This window comes from Mobula hypostoma (genome assembly GCF_963921235.1).
Source record: "Mobula hypostoma chromosome 10 unlocalized genomic scaffold, sMobHyp1.1 SUPER_10_unloc_1, whole genome shotgun sequence".
Classification (NCBI taxonomy): Eukaryota; Metazoa; Chordata; class Chondrichthyes; order Myliobatiformes; family Myliobatidae; genus Mobula; species Mobula hypostoma.
The window spans coordinates 280702-294301 of record NW_026948136.1 but is presented as its reverse complement, the minus strand read 5'-3'; the positions used below and the strand labels follow the sequence as shown (position 1 = coordinate 294301).

Sequence of the window (13600 nt, the reverse complement as noted above, 5' to 3'; positions counted from 1 at the left end):
TATTTATCTGTTTCTGCACATGCATAAACACCAGCATGTACTTACAATGTAAACAGGACTATAAAAAGCGTTTTAGACCAGAAGACATCACAGCAGAATTAGGCCGTTTGGTCTGTCGAGTCTGCTCTGCCATTCCATCATGGCCGATTTATTATCCCCCTCAACCCCGTTCTCCTGTCTTCTCCTCGTAACCTTTGACTCCCTGACGAATCAACAAAATACTCGCCTCCGCTTTAAATATCCCCCAGTGACTTAGCCTCCACGAATTCCAGAGATTCACCACCCTCCTGACGAAGGGTCTCGGCCTGAAACGTCGACTGTACCTCTTCCTAGAGATGCTGCCTGGCCTGCTGCATTCACCAGCAACTTCCATGTGTGTTGCTTAAATTCCTGCTGATCTCTGTTAAAAAGAGATGATCTTCTACCCTGAGGCTCTGCTGTCTGGTGCTAGACTCCCCCACTGAAGGAAACATCCTCTCCGCCTAGGACTTCCAATATTCAGGTTTCATGCAGCAAAAAAAAAGTCAGAAGTGAAAGCACATTGAAAATAAATAACAAACAGATAAATATATAAAGACCCACTTGTATTTACAATGTAAACAGTATAATAAACAGTGGTTTAAAGTGGCTACCATGCAGTGACAGAGAGGGGTTGCGGGGGGGGGGTTAACTCAAATGATTGATCAGACTAACTGCTTGGGGAGGAAACTTTTAAGATGGTGTGAAGGTTTTGTTTTAATAGCTCTGGGTCTGTACCCTCTGGAATTTAGAAGGATGACAGGAGATCTCATTGAAACCTTTTGAATGTTGAAAGGCCTACAGAGTAGATGTGGAAAGGATGTTTCCCATGGTGGGGGATTCTAGGACAAGAGGACACTGCCTCAGGATGGGGGGGGGCGCCCTTTCAAAACAGAGATGCAGAGAAATTTCTTCAGCCAGAGGGTGGTGAATATATGGAACTTGTAGCCACATGCAGCTGTGCAGGCCAGGTCGCTGGGTGTATTTAAGGCAGAGATTGATCGGTTCTTGACTAGATTACGGGGAGTGGGGCTGAGGAGGCGGGGGAGAGAAAAAGGATCAGCCGTAATTGAATGGTGGAGCCGACTCGATGGGCCAAATTCTGCTCCTATATCATGGTCACAAAGCCTTCCAGCACGGAAACAGGGCCTTGGTCCCACAGTGCCCACGCTAACCAGCCTGCACTGATGCCACTTTCCTGCATTAGGACTGTATACCCTGACAGGGTGCCTGCCTCTTGGTTGTATCTGATTCCACCACTTCCACTGGCACCGTGCCCCAGATACCAACCCTTCTCCGTGTATAACTAACTGGGGTGTTAAAAGCATTTCTCCTCTCACCCTAAACTTAGTACTTGATATCTGCAAGTGGGGGAAAAGATTCTGGCCATCTCCTCCACCTAGGAATCTCATAGTTTTTATCTGGTGGCCTGGAGAAACGAATCCAAGTTTGCCCAACCTCTATTTGAGAGCTATTCTCTCCACATCATGTTACTGAATGGTCCAATTTTTTTTTTGCAATATTTATTTCTTGTAATGTTATGGTAACTTTTATGTCTGCTCTGCTGCTGCAAAACAATGAATTTCACGACATAATAAAGCCAATTTTGATTCTAATTCCCCGTCTGAGACCAGACCACATGTCGGTAGAACTCGCCCAATCCTCTATTGGTCTCTCTTTCTGCCAACCCACTTATCATTGGCTGCTCCCCGCACTCTCTAACCAATCGACAGCCGGCATTTGAGACCCCTTCCGCCAGTGTTTGCTCGTCGCTGCCGTCCTGACCAATGGGCGGCGGCAATCTTTCTCCGACGGGGTTAACGCGCCTGGCAGGATGATTGACGTACCTGCTGACCACTCAGCGGAGCCGCAATGCTGGGCGGGCGGTCGGATGTGGCCAATCGCTGGCGCCGCACTGCAGCAAGACGGGGATCAAAATGGCCGCTCTCTCCGCCGGTGGTTGCTAGGCGGCCATTTTGTGGAGCGGTGTAGTTCGAGTTCCGCGGGACCGGGCACCGAAGGCCACCGGGAAATCCAGGAAAAAGCGGCTGAACCCTCCCGTGCGGACCCCAACTCAATCCGTTCCTGCCCCGCCCCCTCTCTCTTGCGATTGGCTGCTGCTGCGACTGCCCGACCAATCAAAGACCAGGCAACAAGAACCCCCTTCGTAGTTCTGTCCAATCGCCGCCGGACTTCTGCCGTCAATCAATCCGCTCAGGCCAATCGGCCAAAGAAGGTGCGTGTCGTAGGGAAAACAGCCAATTACTGCGCGGGATGCCCTTCCGCGAGCTGCAGAGGGCGGGATATGTTGTGTGCGAGCCAATTAATGTTGACATCGGGGGGAGCTGTTCCAATGGGAGGGCAGAACGGTGCAGACTGATAGGGCGTGAAGCCAATCGCAGCTCAGAATGCCGCAGTGTAGGACTCTCGCGGGAGATCGGGAGTTTGCAGTGGGGAGGGTCGTGGGTGATAATCTCGGGAATCCCGAGGAACACGTCACGGAGGAGATGGGGTTCTCTAACCTGCTGTGGACGACCCCACGGGGTAGAGATCTCCAGGGTGCTTTGGGTGGGGGTCGCCACGGTGCAGAATGAGAATCGTCACACATGGCGCAATGTTGTTTTGTGCGATACGGAAAATAGACCGTAAATTGTAATGAGAAATAAAAGTAAGCAGGCCAAAGAGAAAGTAAAAACTGTGAGGTAGTGAGCGTGGGTTCGGGGTCCGTTCAGAAATCTGATGGCAGAGGGGAAGCTGTTCTTCAAATGTGTGTGTGTCTATGTCTATGTGTGGGTGTGTGTGTGTGTGTGTATGGAGGCGAGTGTGTTGGTGTGTCTAGGTATGTCTGGTGGTGTGTCTGTGTATGGGGGTGTAGGTGTGGGGTGTATTTGTGTTGGTGTAGGTGTAGGGTGTATTTGTGTTGGGGGTGCAGGTGTGGGGTGCATCTGTGTGTGGGGGTGTATCTCTATTGGGGGTGTGTAGGTGTGGGGTGTATCTGTGTCTCGGGGGTGTAGGTGTGGGGTGTATCTGTGTGGGGGTGTAGGTGTGGGGTGTATCTGTATGGGGGGTGCAGGTGGGGCATGTATCTGTATGGGGGTGTAGGTGTGGGGTGTGTCTATGCGGGGTGTAGGTGTGGGATGTATCTGGGGGGTGCAGGTGTGGGGTGTGTCTATGCGGGGTGTAGGTGTGGGATGTATCTGTCTGGGGGGTGCAGGTGTGGGATGTATCTGTGTCTGGGGGGTGTAGGTGTGGGGTGTATCTATGGGGGGTGCAGGTGTGGGGTGTGTCTATGCGGGGTGTAGGTGTGGGGTGTATCTGTGTCTGGGGGGTGTAGGTGTGGGTTGTATCTGTATGGGGGGTGCAGGTGGGGTGTGTATCTGTATGGGGGGGGTGTCTATGCGGGGTATGTGTCTAGGTGTGGGGTGTATCTGTGTGTGTTCAGGCTCTTGTACTTCCTCTCTGATGGGAGCAATGAGAAGAGAGCAGGGGTCCCAAGAACGATCCTTTGGTAAGAGGTGCTTTTGGGATCCTATGGGTAGGTGGGCGGCTCAAAGGGGCTGAAATCATTTTGGTTGTTCAGGTGTCTCACTGTATGATTCAGGTGGTGGAAGTGCAGCCTGACCCTCTCCCCCTCTCCCCCTCTCCCCCAGACTGATCCTTCACCTGCTCTCTCTCCCTGTCGCGCTCTCCCCAAAATGATCTACCTTCCCCTCAGCCCCGCGCTGACCCTCCGCCTCTCCCCCCTCAGCCCCGCGCTGACCCTCCGCCTCTCCCCCCCTCAGCCCCGCGCTGACCCTCCGCCTCTCCCCCCCTCAGCCCCGCGCTGACCCTCCGCCTCTCCCCCCTCAGCCCCGCGCTGACCCTCCGCCTCTCCCCCCCTCAGCCCCGCGCTGACCCTCCGCCTCTCCCCCCCTCAGCCCCGCGCTGACCCTCCGCCTCTCCCCCCCTCAGCCCCGCGCTGACCCTCCGCCTCTCCCCCCCTCAGCCCCGCGCTGACCCTCCGCCTCTCCCCCCTCAGCCCCGCGCTGACCCTCCGCCTCTCCCCCCCTCAGCCCCGCGCTGACCCTCCGCCTCTCCCCCCTCAGCCCCGCGCTGACCCTCCGCCTCTCCCCCCTCAGCCCCGCGCTGACCCTCCGCCTCTCCCCCCCTCAGCCCCGCGCTGACCCTCCGCCTCTCCCCCCCTCAGCCCCGCGCTGACCCTCCGCCTCTCCCCCCCTCAGCCCCGCGCTGACCCTCCGCCTCTCCCCCCTCAGCCCCGCGCTGACCCTCCGCCTCTCCCCCCCTCAGCCCCGCGCTGACCCTCCGCCTCTCCCCCCCTCAGCCCCGCGCTGACCCTCCGCCTCTCCCCCCCTCAGCCCCGCGCTGACCCTCCGCCTCTCCCCCCCTCAGCCCCGCGCTGACCCTCCGCCTCTCCCCCCCTCAGCCCCGCGCTGACCCTCCGCCTCTCCCCCCCTCAGCCCCGCGCTGACCCTCCGCCTCTCCCCCCCTCAGCCCCGCGCTGACCCTCCGCCTCTCCCCCCCTCAGCCCCGCGCTGACCCTCCGCCTCTCCCCCCCTCAGCCCCGCGCTGACCCTCCGCCTCTCCCCCCCTCAGCCCCGCGCTGACCCTCCGCCTCTCCCCCCCTCAGCCCTGCGCTGACCCTCCTCCACCTCCCCTCTCTGTCCAGAGACTGACCCACTCTCTCTCTCCCCCTCCCCAGGCCGCTTGCCCAGCCCCTTCCAGGAGAGATGGTGGAAGTGGAGATCTCGGCCAGGGCCTACGTGAAAATGCAGCTGCACGCGGCCAAGTTCCCGTCCCGGGCAGTGAATGGGCTGCTTCTGGCTGAGAGGGCCCCGGAGGTGGGGAGGGGCCAGTGTCTGGTGCTGACGGACTGCGTGCCCCTCTTCCACAACAGCCTCGCCCTCACCGTCATGCTGGAGGTGGCCCTCAATCAGGTGGGTGCTGCTTATGCCCGTTACTACCGCCCTGGCCCGTTGCTGGGGTGGCACTCAGGCCAGTGGTTCGAGCTCCAGTTCAATCCTGACCTCTGCCGCAGTTTCTGTCCGTGTGGTGTTTGCACGTTCTCCCTGTGGGCGTCCCCTGGGGTCTCCGGTTCTCTCCCACATTCCAGACCAGAAGTGCGGGTCGGTGGTTTTATCGGCCGGTGGGAATTGTTCCCCCCCCCAGGGGACCAGAAGGGATTCGGCAAATGCCGGAAATCTTCAGCAAAGCCCAGGAAATGCTGGAGGAACTCAGCAGGTCGGAAGGAAATGAACGGTTGACCTTCCGGTCTGAGACCCTTCGTCGGGACCGGAGAGGAGCAGGCGGAGGCATGAATAAGGGCGGGGAAGGGGGGAAGAGCAAGAGGCGGTGGGTGTCAAGTAAGATCTGCTTGGGGAGGGGGGAGAGGAAATGATGTGAGAATCTGGGAACGTGGTGGGAGGAAGAGGCAAAGGGCTGAATAAGAAGGAATCTGATGGGAGAGGACGGTCCACAGTGGGTACTGACCATAGTGACGGTGAAGGGAAGGAGGAGACTGGCAGGTCCTGAGGGCTGGAGTGGGGGAAGAGGGAGAGGGATTTAGTGGGAGGGAGGGAATGGAATAACTGCGTGTGCCGGTGTAGACTCAGTGGCCTGTCTGTGAGATGTAAGATGTGAAATCCCAGGCAACCTAACCAAAGAAGCCCAGCAGTCCCGAGTCAAAACAGGCCTTTCAGCCTGTCTCATGCATGGTGACCACAATCAATCACCAGGCTGGTCCCAGTTGCCTGCACTTGGCTCCAATCTGTGCACGTCCATGGGTCTTTTATATCGTGCCTGCCTCGGTCACGTTGCCTGGTAGCTTACTCCATATTCTGTGTGAATAACTTGTCCCCCGGGCCCCCTCGAAATCTTTTCCCTCTCGCCCTTCTCCCCTTCCCTGGGAAAGAGGCCATTGCGTCCACCCTCATGGTTCTATGCACCTCAATCTCAGGCTGCGTTTATTATTAAAGTAGGTATGCATTGTGCAACTTTGAGATTCCTGTCCTTACAGGCGGCCCCAAAACAAAGAAACCCAAAAGAACCCATCTTTTTAAAAAAAGTGCGATAAACGCCCAGTGTGCAAAGGGAGAGAGAGAAGATCAAATCGTGCAAACAATGAAGGCAAACCAGCAGCGTTCAGAACTAGAGTGAGTCCATAAGCACGGAGCTCAGAGCACCAGAGCAGGCCTCAGTGAAGCATAGAGCACTGTGAATAAAATCCCAGCCCGCCAGACCTCTCCCTGCAACTTCTGACAGCATCGCAGTGAGTGCATCCTGCTCTGCTCTCTCTCCAGTTTAACGATGCCTTCCCTATAAGCAAGTCTGCGCGAGGCTCCACGCACAGTCTCGTACACGACTGCAACGTGACTCTTCCCCCCCCCCCACCCGCACTCCACGTGGCGGGAAATCTCAGCAGGGCGGGTGTGGAGAGGGTTAGCGGGTCGTTTTGTAGAAGTAAGGACTCACCTGTTTGGTGACAGAGACAAGGGGAGGAGTTTTCTCGCTCTGGAGGGAGAGGAGGGTCTTTGGAAACCTCTTCCTCGAAGGGCGGTGGACGCGGTCTGGGGATGTTTGAAAAGGCGAAGGTGGAGTGTATTCCCGATAAGAGAGGAGGAGGTGAAAGGTCAGCGGGGTGGGTAGGAACGTTGAGGGATGGCTCACAGCCAGCTGGGCTGTGATCTTGTAGAATGGGAGAGCAGGTCGAGAGGGGGGAGTGGTCTCCTCCTACTCTGAACTTGTAGTTTCATCAAGGAAACTAGACCAAGAGGAAATAATCCTGCTGAATTACTTCCCATCAACCTGAGAGCCTGGAGTGAAATTTTCCGGACTTCTGTGCAAATTCCCTGCTGTAGTTTTCCTCACCGACTATGTGTTTGCCCAGAAATTGACCAGACTTTTTAAAAGATTGGCTTTATTTCTCACAAGGGCATCAAAACATACAATGAGTCCAATCCAATCAAATCAGTCAGGATTGTGCTGGGCAGCCAGCGAATGGCATGGCCACGGCTCACTCAGGGTAACCCCAACCATACGTCTTTGGGACGTGGGAGGGAAGCAGAGCATCCACGGGAAATCCATGCGGTCACGGGAAGAACGTACAGACTCCTACAGGCAGCGGTGGGTAGTAAACCAGGATCTTACAGCCAGCGCTGTAAAGCGTTCTGCTAACTGTCTTGCCGTGCAGAGATGAGGAGGGACCGTCTCAGATCCCTGATGATCATTCAGTGAAATAATTCCACTTTCACTGTCTGTCCTCCTTCTAATTCAGCCTCTGCTCTCAGGTAACAATCTCCCCTTCCCTGTTTAACACCCTCTCTGACCAGGGAAACCTCCCCTTCCCTGTTTAACACCCTCTCTGACCAGGGAAACCTCCACTTCCCTGTTTAACACCCTCTCTGACCAGGGAAACCTCCACTTCCCTGTTTAACACCCTCTCTGACCAGGGAAACCTCCTCTTCCCTGTTTAACACCTTCTCTGACCAGGGAAACCTCCCCTTCCCTGTTTAACACACTCTCTGACCAGGGAAACCTCCCCTTCCCTGTTTAACACCCTCTCTGACCAGGGAAACCTCCCCTTCCCTGTTTAACACCCTCTCTGACCAGGGAAACCTCCACTTCCCTGTTTAACACCTTCTCTGACCAGGGAAACCTCTTCCCTGTTTAACACCCTCTCTGACCAGGGAAACCTCCCCTTCCCTGTTTAACACCCTCTTTGACCAGGGAAACCTCCCCTTCCCTGTTTAACACCCTCTCTGACCAGGAAAATCTTCCCTTCCCTGTTTAACACCCTCTCTGACCAGGAAAACCTCCTCTTCCCTGTTTAACACCCTCTCTGACCAGGAAAACCTCCCCTTCCCTGTTTAACACCCTCTCTGACCAGGGAAACCTCTACTTCCCTGTTTAACACCCTCTCTGACCAGGGAAACCTCCTCTTCTCTGTTTAACACCCTCTCTGCCCAGGGAAACCTCCACTTCCCTGTTTAACACCCTCTCTGCCCAGGGAAACCTCCACTTCCCTGTTTAACACCCTCTCTGCCCAGGAAAACCTCCACTTCCCTGTTTAACACCCTCTCTGCCCAGGGAAACCTCCACTTCCCTGTTTAACACCCTCTCTGCCCAGGAAAACCTCCACTTCCCTGTTGAACACCCTCTCTGACCGAGGAAACCTCCCCTTCCCTGTTTAACACCCTCTCTGCCCAGGAAAACCTCCACTTCCCTATTTAACACCCTCTCTGCCCAGGAAAACCTCCACTTCCCTATTTAACACCCTCTCTGCCCAGGAAAACCTCCACTTCCCTGTTGAACACCCTCTCTGACCAAGGAAACCTCCCCTTCCCTGTTTAACACCCTCTCTGTCCAGGGAAACCTCCCCTTCCCTGTTTAACACCCTCTCTGACCAGGAAAACCTCCTCTTCCCTGTTTAACACCCTCTCTGACCAGGAAAACCTCCCCTTTCCTGTTTAACACCCTCTCTGACCAGGGAAACCTCCTCTTCCCTGCTTAACACCCTCTCTGACCAGGGAAACCTCCTCTTCCCTGTTTAACACCCTCTCTGACCAGGAAAACCTCCCCTTCCCTGTTTAACACCCTCTCTGACCAGGGAAACCTCTACTTCCCTGTTTAACACCCTCTCTGACCAGGGAAACCTCCTCTTCTCTGTTTAACACCCTCTCTGCCCAGGGAAACCTCCACTTCCCTGTTTAACACCCTCTCTGCCCAGGGAAACCTCCACTTCCCTGTTTAACACCCTCTCTGCCCAGGAAAACCTCCACTTCCCTGTTTAACACCCTCTCTGCCCAGGGAAACCTCCACTTCCCTGTTTAACACCCTCTCTGCCCAGGAAAACCTCCACTTCCCTGTTGAACACCCTCTCTGACCAAGGAAACCTCCCCTTCCCTGTTTAACACCCTCTCTGCCCAGGAAAACCTCCACTTCCCTATTTAACACCCTCTCTGCCCAGGAAAACCTCCACTTCCCTATTTAACACCCTCTCTGCCCAGGAAAACCTCCACTTCCCTGTTGAACACCCTCTCTGACCAAGGAAACCTCCCCTTCCCTGTTTAACACCCTCTCTGCCCAGGAAAACCTCCACTTCCCTATTTAACACCCTCTCTGCCCAGGAAAACCTCCACTTCCCTATTTAACACCCTCTCTGCCCAGGAAAACCTCCACTTCCCTGTTGAACACCCTCTCTGACCAGGGAAACCTCCCCTTCCCTGTTTAACACCCTCTCTGTCCAGGAAAACCCCTTGTTTTCCAGTATTTCCAGTAAACCTTTCCTTCCCCACCCACTCAATCTCAAATGAGCCTCCCCTTTGCCACCTCTGCTCCAGGGCAAAGGGTCCCAGCCTGTTCGTCCCCTCCCCCATGGGCCTCACCTTCCTCAGTGCTAGCATACCGTTTTGAAGGAATGGATTGAGACAATTTGTTTTATGGGAAGGATGTAATAGAGAAATGGAGGTCATTTAAAGGTGAAATTTTGAGGGTTCAGAATCTTTGTGTTCCTGTTAGGTTGAAAGGAAAGGTTAAAAGTTTGAGAGAGCCATGGTTTTCAAGGGATATTGGAAACTTGGTTTGGAAAAAGAGAAAGATCTACAATAAATATAGGCAGCATGGAGTTAATGAGGTACTTGAGGAATATAAAGAATGTAAAAAGAATCTTAAGAAAGAGATTAGAAAAGCTAAAAGAAGATACGAGGTTGCTTTGGCAAGTAAGGTGACAATAAATCCAAAGAGTTTCTACAGTTATATTAATAACAAAAGGATAGTGAGGGATAAAATTGGTCCCTTGGAGAATCAGAGTGAACGGCTATGTGTGGAGCCAAAAGAGATGGGGGAGATTCTGAACAATTTCTTTTCTTCGGTATTCACGAAGGAGAAGGATATTGAATTATGTGAGATAAGGGAAACAGGTAGGGAAATTATGGAAACTATGATGATTAAAGAAGATGAAGTACTGGTGTTTTTAAGGAATATAAAAGTGGATAAGTCTCCGGGTCCTGACAGGATATTCCCTAGGACCTTGAGGGAAGTTAGTGCAGAAATAGCAGGGGCTCTGACAGAAATATTTCAAATGTCATTAGAAATGAGGATGGTGCCGGAGGATTGGCGTATTGTTCATGTGGTTCCATTGTTTAAAAAGGGTTCTAAGAGTAAACCTAGCAATTATCGGCCTGTGAGTTTGACGTCAGTGGTGGGTAAATTGATGGAAAGTATTCTTAGAGATGGTATATGTAATTATCTGGATAGGCAGGGTCTGATTAGGAACAGTCAACATGGATTTGTGCGTGGAAGGTCATGTTTGACAAATCTTACTGAATTTTTTGAAGAGGTTACTAGGAAAGTTGACGAGGGTAAAGCGGTGGATGTTGTCTATATGGACTTCAGTAAGGCCTTTGTCAAGGTTCCACATGGAAGGTTAGTTAGGAAGGTTCAATCATTAGGCATTAATATGGAAGAAGTAAAATGGATTCAGCAGTGGCTGGATGGGAGATGCCAGAGAGTCGTGGTGGATAACTGTTTGTCAGATTGGAGGACGGTGTGTAGTGGTGTGCTTCAGGGATCTGTACTGGGTCCAGTGTTGTTTGTCATATATATTAATGATCTGGATGATGGGGTGGTAAATTGGATTAGTAAGTATGCAGATGATACTAAGATAGGTGGCGTTGTGGTTTTCAAAGCCTGCAGAGAGATTTAGGCCAGTTAGAAGAGTGGGCTGAAAGATGGCAGATGGAGTTTAATGCTGAAAAATGTGAGGTGCTACATTTTGGTAGGACTAATCAAAATAGGACATACATGGTAAATGGTGGGGCATTGAAGAATGCTGTAGAACAGCGGGATCTAGGAATAATGGTGCATAGTTCCCTGAAGGTGGGATCTCATGTGGATAGGGTGGTGAAAAAAGCTTTTGGTGTGCTGGCCTTTATTAATCAGAGCATTGAGTATAGGAGTTGGGATGTAATGTTGAAATTGTATAGGGCATTGGTAAGGCCAAATTTGGAGTATTGTGTACAGTTCTGGTCACCGAATTATAGGAAAGATGTCAATAAAATTGAGAGAGTACAGAGGAGATTTACTGAAATGTTGCCCGGGTTTCATCTCCTAAATTACAGAGAAAGGTTGAACAAGTTGGGTCTTTATTCTTTGGAGCATAGAAGGTTGAGGGGGGACTTGATAGAGGTGTTTAAAATTATGAGAGGGCTGGATAGAGTTGACGTGGATAGGCTTTTTCCATTGAGAATGGGGGAGATTCAAACAAGAGGACATGAGTTGAGAGTTAAAGGACAGAAGTTTAGGGGTAACATGAGGGGGAACTTCTTTACTCAGAGAGTGGTAGATGTGTGGAATGAGCTTCCAGCAGAAGTGGTTGAGGCAGGTTCGATATTGTCATTTAAAGTTAAATTGGATAGATATATGGACAGGAAAGGAATGGAGGGTTATGAGCTGAGTGCAGGTCAGTGGGACTAGGTGAGAGTAAGAGTTCGCTGCGGACTAGAAGGGCCGAGATGGCCTGTTTCTGTGCTGTAATTGTTATATGGTTACAGGTGGAGCGGTCATTGTGTGAGTGGGGCAGTATTAGAGAGGTCCAGCTTTTGCTCAGTAGGCTTGGACAAGTGCAGACACAGGCTCTAAGTAAGTTTCTGTTAGTACATCGCTAGTGCACTGAGAATGAGTTCAGGGTTAGTGATATGTTCTTTGTGTAAGATGTGGGAACTCTAGGAGACATCTAGTCTCCCTGATAACTACATCTGCACCAAGCTGCAGCTCCTCAGGGACCATGTTAAGGAGCAGGAGCTGCTGCGCGATGACCTTCAGCTCATACGGGAGAATGAGGAGGTGAAAGATAGGAGCTACAGGGAGGTAGCTATCCCTAAAATACAGGAGGCAGGTACCTGGGTGACTGTCTGCAGGGGGTAAAGAAATAGGCAACCAGTGCAGAGTACCGTGTGGTCATTACCCTCAACAATGAGTATGCTGCTTTAGATACTTTTTTTTGGGGGGGGGAGGGAGGATGACCTACCAGGGAGAAGCTGCATCAACCAGGTCCCTGGCTCTGTGGTTCATGGGAGGTGGGGGGGGGGTGAAGAAGAGGTGAGCTGTAGTGACAGGGGATTCGATGGTTAGGGAATCAGAAAGGAGATTCTGTGGATGAAAACAAGATTCCCGGACGGTTTGTTGCCTCCCAGGTGCCAGAGTTTAGGACATCTCAGATCGAGTCCACAGCTTGCTTAAGTGGGAGGATGAACAGCCAGACGTCATGGTCCGGGTCGGTTCCAATGACATGGGTAGGAGGTGTGACAGGGTCCTGCAAATTGAATTTGGGGAGTTAGGTGCCGTGTTAAAGGACAGGACCTCCAGAGTTGTGACCTCTGCGATACACGTTTGTAAAGGCAGAAAGTAGGAAGATCGTACAATTTAAGATGTGGCTAAGGAGTTGGTGTAGGAGGGACGTCGTCAGATTTTTGGATCGTTGGGCTCTCTTCCAGCAAAGGGCCAGCTTGCACCTTCCTAGCATGGGGGTTTGCTAATACTGCATGGGCGAGGGGGGGAGTTAGTTTAAACTAGAGTTGCGGGGGGTGGGTGGGAACTAAAGTGCTGGAACAGATAGTGGGGTAGTTGTGGGAGACGTGTTCAGCCTACGTGCAAAGTCAGGAAGCAGAAGGTTGAACGTGGTGGGACTGATGTTCTGAGCTGCGTATATTTCAGTGGGGATGAGCTGAGGGTGTGGAACGGCACGTAGAATTCTGATATTGTAGCCATTAGTGAGAGGTGGTTGCAGGAGACGCAGGACTGGCAGCTCACTGGGCCAGAGTTCCATTGCTGGAGACATGATAACGGGACTGGGGTATCGTTACAAGTCAGGGAAAATTTCACAGCAGTGCTCAGACAGGACGATCTGGGGAGCTCATCTAGTGCGGCTTTGTGGGTAGAACTGAGGGATAAGAAAGGTTAGTGGGATTATATTACAGACCACCCAGTAGTCTGGGATTTAGGGGAGCAAATTTGTAGTGAGATCACAGACTGTTGCAAGAATCATAAGGAAGTGATAGAAGGCCATTTTAACTTCTCACATATTGACTGGGACTCCCATACTGTAAAAGGACTGGATGGAAAAGAGTTTGTCAAAAGTCTTCAGTAAAGCTTCCTTCATTAGTATATGGATATCCCACCTAGAAAGAGTGTGATACTGGAAATGAGACAGGGCAGGGGACAGAAGTTCGTGTGGGGGAACTCTTTGTGTCCAGTGATCACAATGCCATTAGTTTCCAAGTAAATATGCAAAAAGATAGGTCTGGTCCGCTGGTTGAGATTCTAAGTTAGAGTAAAACCAATTTTGCTGGTACCTGAAAGGATCTGTCAGATGTGGATAGGGACAGGCTGTTTTCTGGCAAAGCTGTACATAGTAACTGGGAGGCCTTCAAAAGTGAACTTTTCGGAGTGCGTAGTTTATATGTTCCTGTCAGAATAAAAGGCAAGGATAACAGGTTCAGGGAACCTTGGTTTTCAAGAGATATTGAGGCCCTGGTTAGGTAAAAGAAGGAAGTGCCCAGCAGGAACAAATGAGGTACATGGGGAGTAT

At 52.2% G+C, this 13600-nt stretch overlaps 1 protein-coding gene across 2 annotated transcripts in view; it reads left to right on the top strand.

The window, feature by feature from the left end:
- The first annotated feature begins 1952 nt into the window (after nt 1-1952).
- Nucleotides 1953-13600, top strand: part of LOC134341233 (ER membrane protein complex subunit 9-like) — a 54455-nt gene continuing 42807 nt past the window's right edge. The window contains exons 1-2 of one of the 2 annotated variants that reach the window (XM_063039080.1): nt 1953-2254; nt 4718-4952. In XM_063039080.1, coding sequence (XP_062895150.1) covers nt 4746-4952 — 207 coding nt within the window. In that variant the 5' untranslated portion in view covers nt 1953-2254; nt 4718-4745. Of the gene's footprint in view, nt 2255-2502; nt 2687-4717; nt 4953-13600 lie in introns of those variants that run through there. The other variant, XM_063039081.1, reaches the window with a different exon arrangement.